Source organism: Mustela lutreola, chromosome 17 (genome assembly GCF_030435805.1).
Source record: "Mustela lutreola isolate mMusLut2 chromosome 17, mMusLut2.pri, whole genome shotgun sequence".
Lineage (NCBI taxonomy): Eukaryota > Metazoa > Chordata > Mammalia > Carnivora > Mustelidae > Mustela > Mustela lutreola.
The window spans coordinates 34,943,055-34,956,991 of record NC_081306.1 but is presented as its reverse complement, the minus strand read 5'-3'; the positions used below and the strand labels follow the sequence as shown (position 1 = coordinate 34,956,991).

Sequence of the window (13,937 nt, the reverse complement as noted above, 5' to 3'; positions counted from 1 at the left end):
GGCGGGTCTCAGGCCCCAACGTGCTGCGGGAGCACGTGCTGGCGAGTGAGCTCAGCGGCCTGTGCCAGTGTTCTGTCAGCTGGGAGACGGATGGATGGTGACTCTTCAGCTGTCCCCATGTCATGGGGGGGGGTGCCTCTGCTGAGCTGACAGCGGCTGTTCTTTGGGGAGCGGCATCCTTTGCCTGGCGATTTCTCTGATGTACTTGCTGCGCGCATCCTCTGTGTCTGGTCTGTGCATTGGACATCAGCAGACACGGAGACCAGAGCCTTGTTTTGTGGGCTCTGTGTTCTCGTGCATTCCCCTCTCTGCCTGCTGTGTGGGCGTTTGGACTTCAGTGATCTCCACAGACAGTGAAGGGCTCGTCTGTCTCCATTTCTTCACTTCAGGAGGTGGTGCTACAACATCAGTGACGTCCAGGGAAAGTTTTTAAAAAATCACTTATAATTCTGTTATTTACAGAGGAGCTTTTAATTTATGTGCACATCAGGTTGGGCCTGCTTTTCTGTGTTATCTTCCTATGGATTACTTTTGGCTCCTCCACGATACCCTATAGATCAGACCTGTGAAATATCAAGCCAGCCCCAGGTTTTGAGCACAGAGGAATTCACACGACGGCTTTGGCACAGGGAAGACTTATGAGGGATCTGTGACATTGAGCCTTGAAGTCTGGACAGGGTTTTGACAGGTGGTTGAGGACATTAGAGAATAAGCCGTTGAGCGAGGCATGTGTCCTGGAGAATGGAACCGTGCCCGGGAACCCTGGGCAGGAGGAGCAGAAGACACGGCTGGGGCTTGCTGGGCTTCAGGGGTGAATCAGACCTCTCATCCAGGCCCAACCCTCCCCGGGCCACCGCCCTGCCAGCCCCATGGCACCTGCTCCCGGCAACAAGGGCTGAGGCCCCGGCTGGCATCTTCTGGACGAGGTGCTTCTGGTGATGAGATGAAACGCAGTTACGGAAAATATGCGCAGAGCTGATGAAGCACTTTACAAAAGTGTTAAGCAAACAGAAGGCGGAACACAGCACAGCTGTGCATAGCCCCGGGCATGTGGAAGGTCGAGGTCTTCACGGCATCCAGTGCGTCTGCGCGGCCTGCTTGCCTCGTGTCCCAGGCACCTGGAAAGCGTCCAGTGGGTATCACTGAGTCCTCTGTCCTCGAACGATTAACTCACACCAACGGCAGCACCTCCCTCTGCGTGTTTGCATCTTTAAAAACCATCAGAACACACTCTCAGGTCAGAAAAGATGCTACGGTGGGGATTGTAGCCTCTGTGTCAGAGCGATACGGACTGTCGCCCCAGGAAGGGGCGCGGTGGACCTGCGACGTGCTCCGGGGGCTGACCGCGCAGGGAGGTTGGTGAGCTCCGTGTGCCACGGACACACAACAGCGAGTGAGGGGGAAAGGAAGCATGAAGAAATGGTGGAAATGAACACGAGAGAGAAGGTCAAAACCCAAGGAGCAGAGACCACTGAATCAAAACCCTGCGGGACGGATCTGAGTCGAAAGGGCCAGCAGTGCCAGGCGGGGAGACCAGCAGAGAAGCGGCCGTTGTTGAGAGGAAAGGCAATGAATGGCATTGGGCTGGTTAATTTGAAAACTTAGAAAAAGTTGACCTATTTGTAGAAAAATGTAGCGCAGGAGCAGCTAAACCCAGAGTAGCCATGAGGGATGTAGGGAAAGGTCTGGAGGTGGCTGGGCCGGTGCTCGGAGTCTGGAGGGTGCTCTTCCTGTGGTGGCCTGTTGTTGGCTGGGTTGGGCCCCATGAGACGGTTAGCATGCACCCTGCTCCCTCCCTGGCTGTTGTTGTCCTTGGAGGTGGGGGACCCGTGGGACAGCCCTGAGACCCTCACTCACTGGGCTTCTGCAGGTTTACCCTGTTGTGCCCTGGCTTTGGGAGGGACTCTGAAGGTGGGTTCTGCCCCGGCTGCCCGCTCTAATGATGCCCTTCCTGTCCCTGCCAGTGCCGCCCTCCGTGCTGCTGGACGAGATCGAGGCCGCCGAGCTGGAGGGCAATGACGGCCGGATCGAGGGCGTGCTGTGTGGGGCCGTGAAGCAGCTGAAGGCCACGCGGGCCAAGCCCGATGGCGCACTATACCTCAGCCTCATGTATCTGGCCAAGATCAAGCCCAACATCTTCGCCACAGAGGGGGTCATTGAGGTGAGGGCCAGGCTGAGTGAGACGAGCCCTCGCTCTGGCCTCATGTCCCGTCTCCTCCCACCCCAGTCCGCTTCTCCAGAAGCTTGCCAACTCTGCCCTGTGTGCAGGGCACTGCTTTCCTGATGACATGCTGTCTCTCATAGGCTCTGTGCAGCCTGCTGCGGCGGGATGCCTCCATCAACTTCAAGGCCAAGGGGAATAGTCTAGTGTCCGTGTTGGCCTGTAACCTGCTCATGGCTGCATACGAAGAGGATGAGAACTGGCCTGAGATCTTTGTTAAGGTGGGTTCACCTCTCCTGGGTGGCTCCCTGGGACCTCTACCCTACTTGGGGTGATGGGGGCAGAGCGCAGGACCCCGGGAGGAAAAAGAGGCCAACCTGAGTGTGTCCTCTTGGGAGGCTGCGTATCTGGCAGCTTGGGGCATCTGTCTCCTGTGCTGGTCGCTGGGGAGGTCGTTCTGGGAGCCCCCTCCCAGCCCAGGCAACTGGAGGTGCTTGGGGAAGCACCTGTCTTGGGAGCCACAGAGTGCGGGCAGAAGAGAACTGCCCAGCTGGGGCCAGAAGTGTGGATGTCTGTCCCATGCAGGTGTACATCGAAGACTCCTTGGGTGAGCGGATCTGGGTGGACAGCCCGCACTGCAAGACCTTTGTGGACAACATCCAGACAGCGTTTAACACCAAGATGCCCCCCAAGAGCATGCTTCTGCAGGGGGAGGTGGCGCGCAGTGGTGGGGATCTCAGTGCTGGTAAGACACACTGGGTGTCCGGGCTAGGGAGCATCCGGGGTGGGGGCTAGGTCGCCGCCCTCCACGGAGACCGCTGGTGGCAGGGATGGGTGCTCGCAGGGTGGCCGGGGGATGTGTCCACAAGTGGCTGGGTCTGCAGGGAACAGCCCTCACCCTTCCCTCACGGAGGAGGAGGACAGCCAGACGGAGCTCCTGATCGCTGAGGAGAAGCTCAGCCCCGAGCAGGAGGGCCAGCTCATGCCCAGGTAGGCGTGCTGTGCGGCACCCCCGCCCGTGGGGCCCTGCCTGTGGCTGGGAGGCTGGTGGGGTGGGCCCGTGGGGGGAGCCAGCTCTCCTTCCTTCGTCCCCCGCCCCTCTGGCCTAGGTACGACGACCTCGCAGAGAGCGTGGAGGAGTACGTCCTGGACATGCTCCGTGACCAGCTGAACCGGCGGCAGCCCATTGACAATGTGTCGCGGAACCTCTTGCGGCTGCTCACCTCCACCTGCGGCTACAAGGAGGTGCGGCTGATGGCTGTGCAGAGGCTGGAGATGTGGCTGCAGAACCCCAAGGTGAGGGCAGGGGGCGGGGCCTCCTCCTCGGGGCGCTGTGGGGGCTGGGCTTTGTGCGAGGCTGATGGGGCACTGCCCCTCCCCCTGTAGCTGACCAGGCCTGCCCAGGACCTACTGATGTCCGTGTGCATGAACTGCAACACGCACGGCGTGGAGGACATGGACGTCATCTCACACCTGATCAAGATCCGCCTCAAGCCCAAGGTCCTCCTGAACCATTACATGCTGTGTGTCAGGTGCGGCCCGGACGGGAGCCGGTGGGAGGGCGGCAGGGCCAGAGGTGGGGAGCTGGAGGGCGGGCAGGGGAGTGGGAGGGGAGCCAGTGGGCGGGAGGGTGGCAGGGTGGGTGGCCGCAGTCCGCACCAGCACCCCTTGATTCGCCCTGTGTCCAGGGAGCTGCTGAGCGCGCACAAGGACAACCTGGGCACCACCATCAAGTTTGTGGTCTTCAACGAGCTCTCCAACGCCCGGAACCCCAACAACATGCAGATCTTGTACACCGTGCTGCAGCACAGCTCGGAGCTGGCGCCCAAGGTGGGGTGCTCCACAGCGCGGGGGGCCAGCCACAAGCCCGGGAGCCCCTGTGGACGTGGGGAGAGGAGAGGAGAGGAGCACTCGGCGGCAGCTGCAGCCCCGGGCACTGGGATGCAGTGGGTGGTGTGGGCCGAGCTGCGTGGAAGAAAGCCCGGGAGGGCATAGAGGGCCCAGGTAGCAGCACCCGGTGGCCTGACTTCAGGTCAGGTCCGGAGCGGGTACAGCCTCGCCATGGGGCATTTTCCTTAGAAGCCCGGGCTCAGCTTGTTCAGGAAGAGGCAGCACTGAGCCCACCAAAAAAAGCCCCTGTTTAACACCCTTCTGAGGGCTGGTCTTTCCCAAACAGGACCGGCATCTCTGGCATTGGCCTTCGGGTCCCCAGTATGAGAGTCCCCTGCATTCCAGGTGTTTGTGAAGGGAGAGCTGAGAGCAGCCCTAGGGTCATTGCTGGAGCGAGCTAGGGCTTTAAACAGCGTCTGCGCAGGGAGCCACTTCTCGCCGCCACTCTACCATCCCCTCTAAACTCATCCCCGCAGCCCGGGAACCTGGCACGCCTCACCCCCAGGCAGTGGTTTAACAAGGCCTGGTCCCCCACGAACCAGCTGCCCTGAGAGTGAAAGCCGTGTCCTCCACTGTGCCATGCTGTCTGGGAGCGGCCAGTGTGGAAGCGTTCCTGCTTGCTCAGGCCCTTGCTCCAGGGAGACAGGGCTGTGGGAAGCCTCATGCAGGGCCAAGGGAGGCCCTGACAGCAGGCCTGCGACAGTAGGGGAGCTGGTGGCGGTGGGGAGTGACCTGCCTGGGTGTCCTCTCTCCTCCCAGTTCCTGGCCATGGTGTTCCAGGACCTGCTGACCAACAAGGACGACTACCTGCGGGCCTCGCGGGCGCTGCTGCGGGAGATCATCAAGCAAACCAAGCACGAGGTCAACTTCCAGGCCTTCTGCCTTGGGCTCATGCAGGAGCGCAAGGAGCCCCAGTACCTGGACATGGAGTTCAAGGTGCCCCTTCCCACCCCGTGCTCTGCGGCCTCGTCTGCCATCCGTGGGTGGCGCCCCTTGTGGCCAGCAACTGGTCTCAGAGGGTGGCCTGGGTTCTATTCTATGTGGGGTCTGAGAAGGGACTGGGTGCAAATGGGTGACCTGGCAAGGCATGGAGGTGGGGACAGACTTGGGGACAGAGTTGGAGCTCCTGGAGCCGCAGGTGTGCCCTAGGGAGGTGTTGGACTTTGAGGTATGGAGGGAGAGGAGGACAGGAGCAGGTTGTGGAGGATCTTGAAAGCCACAGGGGCAAGTTGGCAGATGGCCCCATGCTCCAGATAGTGGGCCTTGCCCAGCTTTGTCGGCTGAGCCTTTTGCTGACCTGTTCCTGGTCCCCGTACCTCCTCGTGCACGTTGTCTCCAGGCACAGTGCTCCCTGGGCATCCTTCTGCGCTGGCTGCCTGTGGGCTGGGGGCCTGAGCAGGGCCTCTGGGCTGCGGGCCCCTGCCCCACGTGAACTTGGCTGTGCGGGGCTGTGTTTACAGGAGCGATTTGTGGTACACGTCACAGACGTCTTGGCTGTGGCCATGATGCTGGGCATCACAGCGCAGGTGAAGGAGGCTGGCACCGCCTGGGACAAAGGAGAGAAGAAAAGTAAGGACCCAGGACAGACTGGATGCCACCCAGCTTGAGAGCAGGGCCGGGGGCCATTCCCAAGACTGCAGGCTGTTCCCTTGGGGGACCTGCCCACCATCCCGGACATGCAGGGAGCTTCTGGAAGTTGCCATTGCCTGTTCTCTGGGCCCAGGGCCTGCTGTCTGCTCGGGTCATCTGCTCATTGGAGGCCATTTTGGGCTTGCAGTCCCGCTTCCGAGAGCAGGAGGCTGGGGTGGGTGGTCCTGCTGCTTGCTCTCATCACGAAGCCTGCTGGGAGTCTGGTGGCAGAGGCTGCCCAAGTGTCTTAACGAAATCATGAAAAATGTGAGGAATGAAACCATTGGGAATTTGGGGATTTCCTTTGTCTGGAATTTCCCCGGCCCACAGGAGGCTTATGCGGTGCTCCCTGAGTGTTCCTCCGGCTGCGTTGTCCGTCAGTGTGTCCCTCCTGTAGCCCGTAGGAGGCACGAGGATGGATGCTCGGAGACCCCCATCCCTTCTCACCCCCGACCCTGGGAGGCTACAGTGCAGGCACACCGTGACTCTGCATGTCCTTTTCAGACCTCGAGGTACTGCGCTCCTTCCAGAACCAGATCGCTGCAATCCAGCGGGATGCCGTATGGTGGCTGCACACCGTTGTCCCCTCCATCAGCAAGCTCGCCCCCAAGGACTACGTGCACTGGTACGGGCCGGCTCGCTCTGCTTCCACAGGAGCCCCTTCCCTGGGTCCAGCCCACGGGAGCCTGCCACCCTGGATGTGGCCATGCACTGGCGCCGGACTCTCAGCCAGAGATGTGCCCTGAGCAGGGGACACGGGCTCAGCTGTAGGGTCTGGTCTGCCTAGGCTCTGACAGATGCTCTGGAGTTCTTGCCTAGAGCATGTAGTTTCTAGCCCGCAGAGCCCAGTGGGCTGGGGAGAGCCCCGGGCACCCGCACCGACAGCCCCTCTGTCCCCACCAGCCTGCACAAGGTGCTCTTCACGGAGCAGCCGGAGACCTACTACAAGTGGGACAACTGGCCCCCCGAGAGCGACCGCAAGTGAGCGTACCCCCCATGTGTGCAGGGGTGGTGGGGAGGGGCTCTGCTCCCGTGAGCACTGTGGACGCCAGGGCTCCCTCTGTCTGTTTTCCCGGATCACCATCCCTGTCCCCTCCCCCATCCCCCTGTGCTGCACCTGCCGTGCCTCCGCAGTGCCGTCCACTCCCAGGGCTTCAGCTGGCCCATGTCCACAGGACCCTCAAACTCACTGTTCCCTCTGGGCCTCCAGGCAGCCACGTGCACACGCCCTTCCTCCCTGGGTTGGTTTCGTGGCCCTATCTCCCAAGTGTTCTTGAGTGGTTCCTGGCCATCCTTACCTTTGGGTCTCTGCTGCCTAGTCCAGCTTGTGAGACTCCCTGCCCCTCCTTGTGCTGTGCTGTGAGTGGCTGTGGCTGGTGGCTGGTTCATCTGTGCCCCTGGGGGTTGGGCACCTTCTTGCCTTCTTCCCTGGCGTGGCCAGGCCTTGTCCATGGAGGCCTCAGGAGCGGGATGGTGCCCCCTCCCTGCCCCGTCGAGACTCGGAGCCGGGGCCTCTCCTGCATGGGGTAGGGGGGCATTTGCAGCCCCCTCCCAAGCCAGCCCCACCTGCTTTGCCCACAGCTTTTTCCTCCGCCTCTGCTCAGAGGTGCCCATCCTGGAGGACACGCTGATGCGCATCCTGGTCATCGGGCTGTCCCGGGAGCTCCCACTGGGCCCCGCAGACGCCATGGAGCTTGCGGACCACCTGGTGAAGCGAGCCGCGGCCGTGCAGGCAGACGGTGAGGGTCCCTTCTGATGGTTCGGGCATGCCCTCAGTGACGGCCTCCCCCAGTGGGCCTCCATTGCTCGCATCCCTGCAGATGCCCCTTGGGCACCTATGTGCATCTCCAGGCTGCTGCGGTGGGCCTGCGTCCTGGCGTCTAGCTGGGTGTCTGCTCCATCCCACAGCCCCGTGCCCGCTGGACCCAACTGGTCCCTGGAATTGGGGATGGGGCAGTGGGCATTCATCTGGCAGTGCCTCAGGGTGCTGTGTCTGGGGCTAGCCCTGGGGTCTGCGCTTGCTGTCTGTGGGATGCACGGTGGCAGGTGCTGCATCTGCCCCCGGAAAGGGCCACACCAGCAGTCCTGAGGACGGCGCCTGTGCCTCAAGAGCTACTTGCCTCCTCTGGCTGCTGCGGGGCCCGCGTCTGCGCCCTTGGCCCACCTGCTTGGGCCACCCGTGTCCATCCCTGTCCCTGCCCATGCCTCGGCTGCTGGAGAGCGAGGCCCCGTCTGCCCGCTGTCCTCGCGCGGCCCAAGCCCTGTGCCCCGGGGTCTCCCTGGTGCGTGTGAGCAGGCTTCTGGCAGCTGCACGTGGCTCTCGGTTTCAGACGTGGAAGTGCTGAAGGTGGAGAGGATCCAGCTGATCGATGCGGTCCTGAACCTGTGCACTTACCACCACCCCGAGAACATCCAGCTTCCCCCCGGGTAAGGCGCTCCTTCCCTTCCTACCTCCTCCCTCCCCACCCATCCCATGTTGGGCATGCTGGGCGCAGATGCCTTGCAAGGCCTGCAAGGCTGGACGTGGGGCCGTACAGCTTGCGGGGTCCCCAGGCCTGCTGTCCTGCCTGCACCCACATCTCAGGGACTCACAGCCCAGCTGTCTCTCTCTCCTGTTTATGGATATATATATATATATATATACACACACACACACACACACACTCCCAGGCGCACAGCAGGGGTTCATGTGGAGTCCCCCATCCACTTTATCGAGCTGGGGTCCGCATAGGCCTCACCCACTCAGAGTCGCTGGTGCGCTGGTTCCAGCAAATGCACGGGGCTGTGCCGCCGCTGCCACAGTCCTAGTTCAGAGTGTGTCTGTCCCCCTCAGGAAGCCTATACCGGGAGCTATCCCTGCCCCTCCCCACACAGCCCTCAGCAGCCTCTGACCTGCACTCTGTCCCTGTGGCTGGGACATTGTTGGACACCTCACAGTGACAGAAGCTGGCGACCCATGGCCTGCGTCTGGCCCCCCTCGCTGGGCTGCACGTCGCTGGGGTTCAGCCAGGGTTCAGCCGGGGTGTAAGACAGCCACACTTCCTTTCTTCTCCTGGCCGCGTAGCATTGCTCCGTGCGGATACCATGCTCTGTTTAAGCTTCCGGTGCCCTGAGAACACTGCCGAGGACGTTCTGCCATGCCGTGCAGACCTGTGTTTCCAGGGCTCCTAGTAGGGGGCAGGGGTTACATGGTTAACTGAGTGCTGCCGACTTCTCCGCAGCAGCGCCGGGGGCTCCAGTCCCGCTGTGTCCTCACCCCACCAGCGCCTGTGTCTCCTGTGCTCACCGTCCCAGCGGGTGTGTGGAGGTGTCCTGCTGTGGTTCCCACGGGCACGTCTCCGAGCACGGACGGCGCTGAACTTCCCTTCGTGTGCTGTTTGGCCATGTGTCCATTTTGTCTGGAGAGATGTCTGTCTGGGTCTTTTGTCCATTTTTAAGTTGAGGAGTTTGGATTTTTGTTGCTGGGAGCTCTCTGTTTTGCGTGTAGACCACAAACAGATCTGTAATCTGCACGCATCTTCCCGTCCTGTGGGTTGTCTTCTGAGCTCCTGATCGTGCCCTTTGAGCCTCTGAGAGACAAATGCTTTAGTTGTGGGAAAGTCCCATTCTGCTGGTTGTCTCTCATTTCTTGTCCTCTTGTGTCATTTCTAAGGAACTGTTGCTTTGTCTGGGATCATGAAAATTTGCATCTGTGTTTTATGGCTTCAGCTCTGGAATTTAGGCCTCTGATCCCCCGAGTTAGTTGTGTGGACCAAAAGGCCAGGTCCAGGTTCGCTCTGCCACGGCGGACGAGGCATTGCCGAGCACTGTTTGCTGGCCGCGCTCACGTGGCTTGTCCAGGCGCCCCCACTCTGCTCCGTGCAGGAACCCACTGACGACATGGCCCCGGGTGCTGCTGTACTGCTGCGTGGCTGTCGTGGCCTACCCAGGCTCACGGAGCTCTCTCGGGTGTCCTCCCAAGAACTCAAGAGTTTTAGCTCATCAGGTCCAACTTCATTCTCCCTCCCTTCTGGCCTGTGGAGCCGGCACCGTGCACTGAAGGCTGTTCCCCTCACCCCGTCCCACTGAAGGTTTTGTCACCCTGGTCGGCGATCAGGTGACAATGACATGTGTTTTCTTCTGGGCTCTTGGTTCTGTTCTGTTGGTGCGTGTGTCTGTGCCGCGTCCACGCCACTCTCTTCACACCTTTGGCCAGGCTGAGTTCCGAAACTGGGAGGTGGGAGTCCTCTAATTTTGTTTTGCAAGGCTGTTTTGGCTCTTCGGGTCCTTGTGTTTCCCTGTGAATTTTCGGGTCAGCTTGTTAATTTCTAGAAAAAAGCGTAGCAGGGTTTTGACGGTATCACTGTGGGTACAGCTGGGTTTGGGGGGTGTGGCCAGGTTCACGGTGTTGAAGCTCTGGTCTCCGTTTGTTTAGATCTCTTCCTCCTGTCAGCATCGGCCTGCCGCTTCTAATGGGTTAGTCTCGTGCATCTTCCTTTGTTTGTACCTTTTTTTTCTTCCCGATGCTGTTTGTCGCGCCCGGCATTCATTTCTTTGTTGCCTTTTCGGGCTGCTGGTGCGTGCTCTGCTTCCCGACCTGCTCGCTCTCACATGGCAGCCCATTCACTTATCTCTCCACGTTGGCTTTTTGGATCTCCTCTGTACTCAGCAGCAGTGGCATTCTGCTTCACTCTCTAGAATGTTCTGTCACCTGAAAGAGCTGTACTTTAATCAGAAGTGTGCTGTAAACGTGATTTTTAAGTCACGGAGGCGGTGTTAAAGTTTGTGTGGGTGGATAGAGGGCTGCTTCTGGCTCTCCAACGGAGAGAATAAGACCCATAGGGAACACTAAGATGTCGCGTCGTGACCGCCCTTGCTCGCACTTCGCAGCCAGTGTGCCGGGGCTCAGCCGGCGTGGGGACCTGGGCGGTGAGTCCTGGGGCTGGGCTCTGGGCAGCGTCATGGTGGCCGCTGTGCCCTTCCTGGGGCGCTGTTGTTCCTGAACGACCAGGTCTGGGGGTTGTGGAGTCACAGGTGTTGACATTTTGATCTCTTAAGTAGTCTCCTCACTGGTCCGTTCCACGCTGGTCGGGACCGAGTCCTGTCACTGCCGAGGCCAAGCCATGCCAGGGTGTCCTTGCGTTTCAGGTACCAGCCTCCGAACCTGGCCATCTCCACCCTTTACTGGAAGGCGTGGCCCCTCCTGCTGGTGGTCGCGGCATTCAACCCTGAGAACATCGGTGAGCCTCCCTCTGGCCAGCTCGCGGTCACTCCCCTGCCCCCCACCCTGGGTGCTGCTCTTAACGTCCTGTCAGGACTTCCTGCTTATTGGAATCTGGGGTGGAGCCTGCCCGGGGACTGGGCGGTGGGCTGGGACCCCAGATGGGCAGGAGTGCTGTGTGCTGGCCGCCACCCGCAGTTTCGTTGCTCCCTAGGCCTGGCTGCCTGGGAGGAGTACCCCACGCTCAAGATGCTCATGGAGATGGTGATGACCAAGTGAGTCCGCCTGGGAGGACTGGGTGCACATGTAAAGGCTACCTGGGGTCCACAGCTGCCAAGCAACATGGGTGCTCGACGCCTGGGCTGGGTGACTGCGCCCTGCTGTTCGCTGTGTTCCTGCCGAGCTGAGCCGGTGGCCGGGTGCATGTGATATGGTCCTGAGTGGCTGTCACAGGCGGTGGGTTCCATCTCAGAACCCGTGACAGCTGGGTTGCTCGGTGGAGCTGTGTGTGCCTCTGGGAGCAGCTGGTTGGCCTGCAGATGCCGTGAGGAAAGCAGTTCTGGCGTGGGGAGGACTGAGCGGGTGTCCAGGATTCTGACGCCTACCGGGCTTGATTCTGGGGGTGGCTCATGTGCTGCCTTGCGGAGGGAGAGCAGCTTGCCGGGTACGGGGCTCCCTCCCAGGGCCCTGACCCAGCAGCACTACTGACGGCCCAGCTAGCCTCTCTGGAGCACTTGGCAGCCGAGGCTATCTGCAGGGCATCGGTTGTGACCATTCTTGACCCCATGGGCTGCTGTGTGGTGGCCACAAGCCTCAGACGGGCACAGAAGCGCCTTCCTTCTCTTTGGTCCCCAGCAACTACTCATACCCCCCGTGCACCCTGACGGACGAGGAGACCCGGACGGAAATGATTAATCGGGAGCTGCAGACCTCCCAGCGGGAAAAGCAGGAGATCCTGGCCTTCGAGGGCCATCTGGCGGCGGCTTCCACCAAGCAGACCATCACTGAGAGCAGCAGCCTTCTGCTGTCGCAGCTCACTAGCCTGGACCCTCAGTACGTGGAGCCCACGCCCTGGGGCCAGGCTGGATTGGGCAGTGGCGGGGCTGTGGTGGGGGCACGGCTGGAGGAGTGGATGGAGGGACTGCTGGGCCTCTGTGGGTGGTGGCCTCAGGTGGGACACAAGCCATCCCCCTGCCCTTGCATGTGGCCGTTGCTCTGGGGACTCTGTGCACACGTGGCTTCCTAACACTCGTGTCTTCTGGGACCTTCAGAGGACCCCCTCGGAGGCCTCCGCCCCACATCCTGGACCAAGTGAAAGGCCTCAACCAGTCCCTGCGTCTTGGGCACCTGCTGTGTCGGAGCCGAAGCCCAGATTTCCTCCTCAACATCATCCAGAGGCAGGCAAGTTCCTGGCAGCTCTGGGGTGTGCGGCAGGGGCCTGGCAGAGGTGTCCCAGGCTCTGGCATTAAGTGAGACTATAGCCAGAAGAGGGTACCCTCGGACTCCGGACCGCAGAGGACGGGCTCCGTGGCTGCAGGCAGCTGCCCACACACGAGCGGGGCCCATGCCCTGTGGCTGTGGGCACGCGGGGAGGCAGGCAGATGGGCCACAGTGGGGGAAGCATCAGGATCGTTCATGCTGGGCAGGCTGAATGTGTGTGTCGCCCGCCCAGGCCTCCTCGCAGTCCATGCCATGGCTGGCCGATCTGGTGCAGTCGAGCGAGGGCTCCCTGGACGTACTGCCCGTGCAGTGCCTGTGTGAGTTCCTGCTGCACGACGCTGCTGACGACGCCACCTCTGGGGAGGAGGAGGAAGAGGGTGAGAGCAGAGAGCAAAAGGCCAAGAAGCGGCAGGTTGGTGCCCTCCCCCTGCCTCCAGGCCCCCCAGGGTGCCAGCTCTTGTCTGTGGCCCCGCAGGCCCACCAGCGGTCTCCTTCGCCCCTGCAGAGGCAGCAGAAGCAGCGGCAGCTGCTGGGGCGCCTGCAGGACCTGCTGCTGGGCCCCAAGGCCGATGAGCAGACCACGTGTGAGGTGCTGGACTATTTCCTGCGGCGCCTCGGCTCCTCCCAGGTGGCCTCTAGGGTGCTGGCCATGAAGGTGAGGTTTGGCCCCCCCGCACCCTCGCTCCACGGCGTGGGCAAGCCTGTATGCCCCTGGGCTCTGTCCAGCGGGTTCCGCACACTGGAGGGGGGATGGGGTGCCATCTGTGGGGAGCTGGACCCCAAGAGGGACTGGGCAACCTCATAACCATCCTTGCCCTGTCTTCTGAGGGGCTGGGCGACTGTCCAAGGGACCCGGCTCTCGCTGCTCTTGTCACGTCGGCTCAAATATTTGTGACCGGACACGGTGTCCTCGTTAGTCGGGTGGCCCCCGTCTTCCCGGGGCTTTGAGAGAACGTGTCCGTCCCCCGAGGCCCACATGCGGGTTGGGGCCGAGACGTGGCATGGGAATGTCTGCCTGCAGGGCCTGTCCCTGGTGTTGTCGGAGGGCAGTGTGCGGGACGGCGAGGAGAAAGAGCCCCCAATGGAGGATGACCCCGGGGATCCGGAGGCACTGCGCGGCTACCAGTGGCTTCTGCGGGACCTGCCCCGGCTGCCTCTGTTCGACAGTGTCAGGCCTACCACTGCCCTGGCGCTGCAGCAGGTGGGGGAGGTGCCAGGATGGGGGTGGGGGTGGGGGGGGCACAGCCTGCAGCCGGAGCTCATGTGGCCCTCCGTCCCCAAGGCCATCCACATGGAGACCGACCCGCAGACTATCAGCGCCTACCTGGTCTACCTGTCCCAGCACACACCTGTGGAGGAGCAGGGCCAGCACAGTGACCTGGCGCTGGTGAGGGGGTAGGGGCAGCCCCGGGCCCTTGTGCAGGAGAGTGGTAGGGCAGCCCCCGGGGTGGGGGGCTGGGCCTGCATGTGCCCCACTCACTTCCCCTTGACTTTCTGCCCATACTCAGCATCAGGGGTGTGAGGGTCCTGGCATGCTTGGGCCAGCATAGCCGTGGGGGTCACCGGCTGGCTCCGACACTATCTTTGCCCCCCAGGGCGATGGTGCCTGGGCTCTGA

The 13,937-nt window shown here is 61.7% G+C and overlaps 1 protein-coding gene across 1 annotated transcript in view; it reads left to right on the top strand.

Moving 5' to 3' along the window:
* Nucleotides 1-13,937, top strand: part of INTS1 (integrator complex subunit 1) — a 28,695-nt gene that overhangs the window by 1,303 nt on the left and 13,455 nt on the right. The window contains exons 3-23 of the mRNA XM_059154579.1: nt 1,965-2,161; nt 2,305-2,442; nt 2,747-2,906; nt 3,046-3,151; nt 3,271-3,457; nt 3,548-3,693; nt 3,850-3,991; nt 4,811-4,987; nt 5,512-5,620; nt 6,185-6,305; nt 6,584-6,661; nt 7,262-7,419; nt 8,011-8,107; nt 10,808-10,899; nt 11,095-11,155; nt 11,736-11,933; nt 12,152-12,281; nt 12,553-12,732; nt 12,826-12,975; nt 13,342-13,521; nt 13,603-13,707. Coding sequence (XP_059010562.1) covers nt 1,965-2,161; nt 2,305-2,442; nt 2,747-2,906; nt 3,046-3,151; nt 3,271-3,457; nt 3,548-3,693; nt 3,850-3,991; nt 4,811-4,987; nt 5,512-5,620; nt 6,185-6,305; nt 6,584-6,661; nt 7,262-7,419; nt 8,011-8,107; nt 10,808-10,899; nt 11,095-11,155; nt 11,736-11,933; nt 12,152-12,281; nt 12,553-12,732; nt 12,826-12,975; nt 13,342-13,521; nt 13,603-13,707 — 2,912 coding nt within the window. The remainder of the gene's footprint in view (nt 1-1,964; nt 2,162-2,304; nt 2,443-2,746; nt 2,907-3,045; nt 3,152-3,270; nt 3,458-3,547; nt 3,694-3,849; nt 3,992-4,810; nt 4,988-5,511; nt 5,621-6,184; nt 6,306-6,583; nt 6,662-7,261; nt 7,420-8,010; nt 8,108-10,807; nt 10,900-11,094; nt 11,156-11,735; nt 11,934-12,151; nt 12,282-12,552; nt 12,733-12,825; nt 12,976-13,341; nt 13,522-13,602; nt 13,708-13,937) is intronic.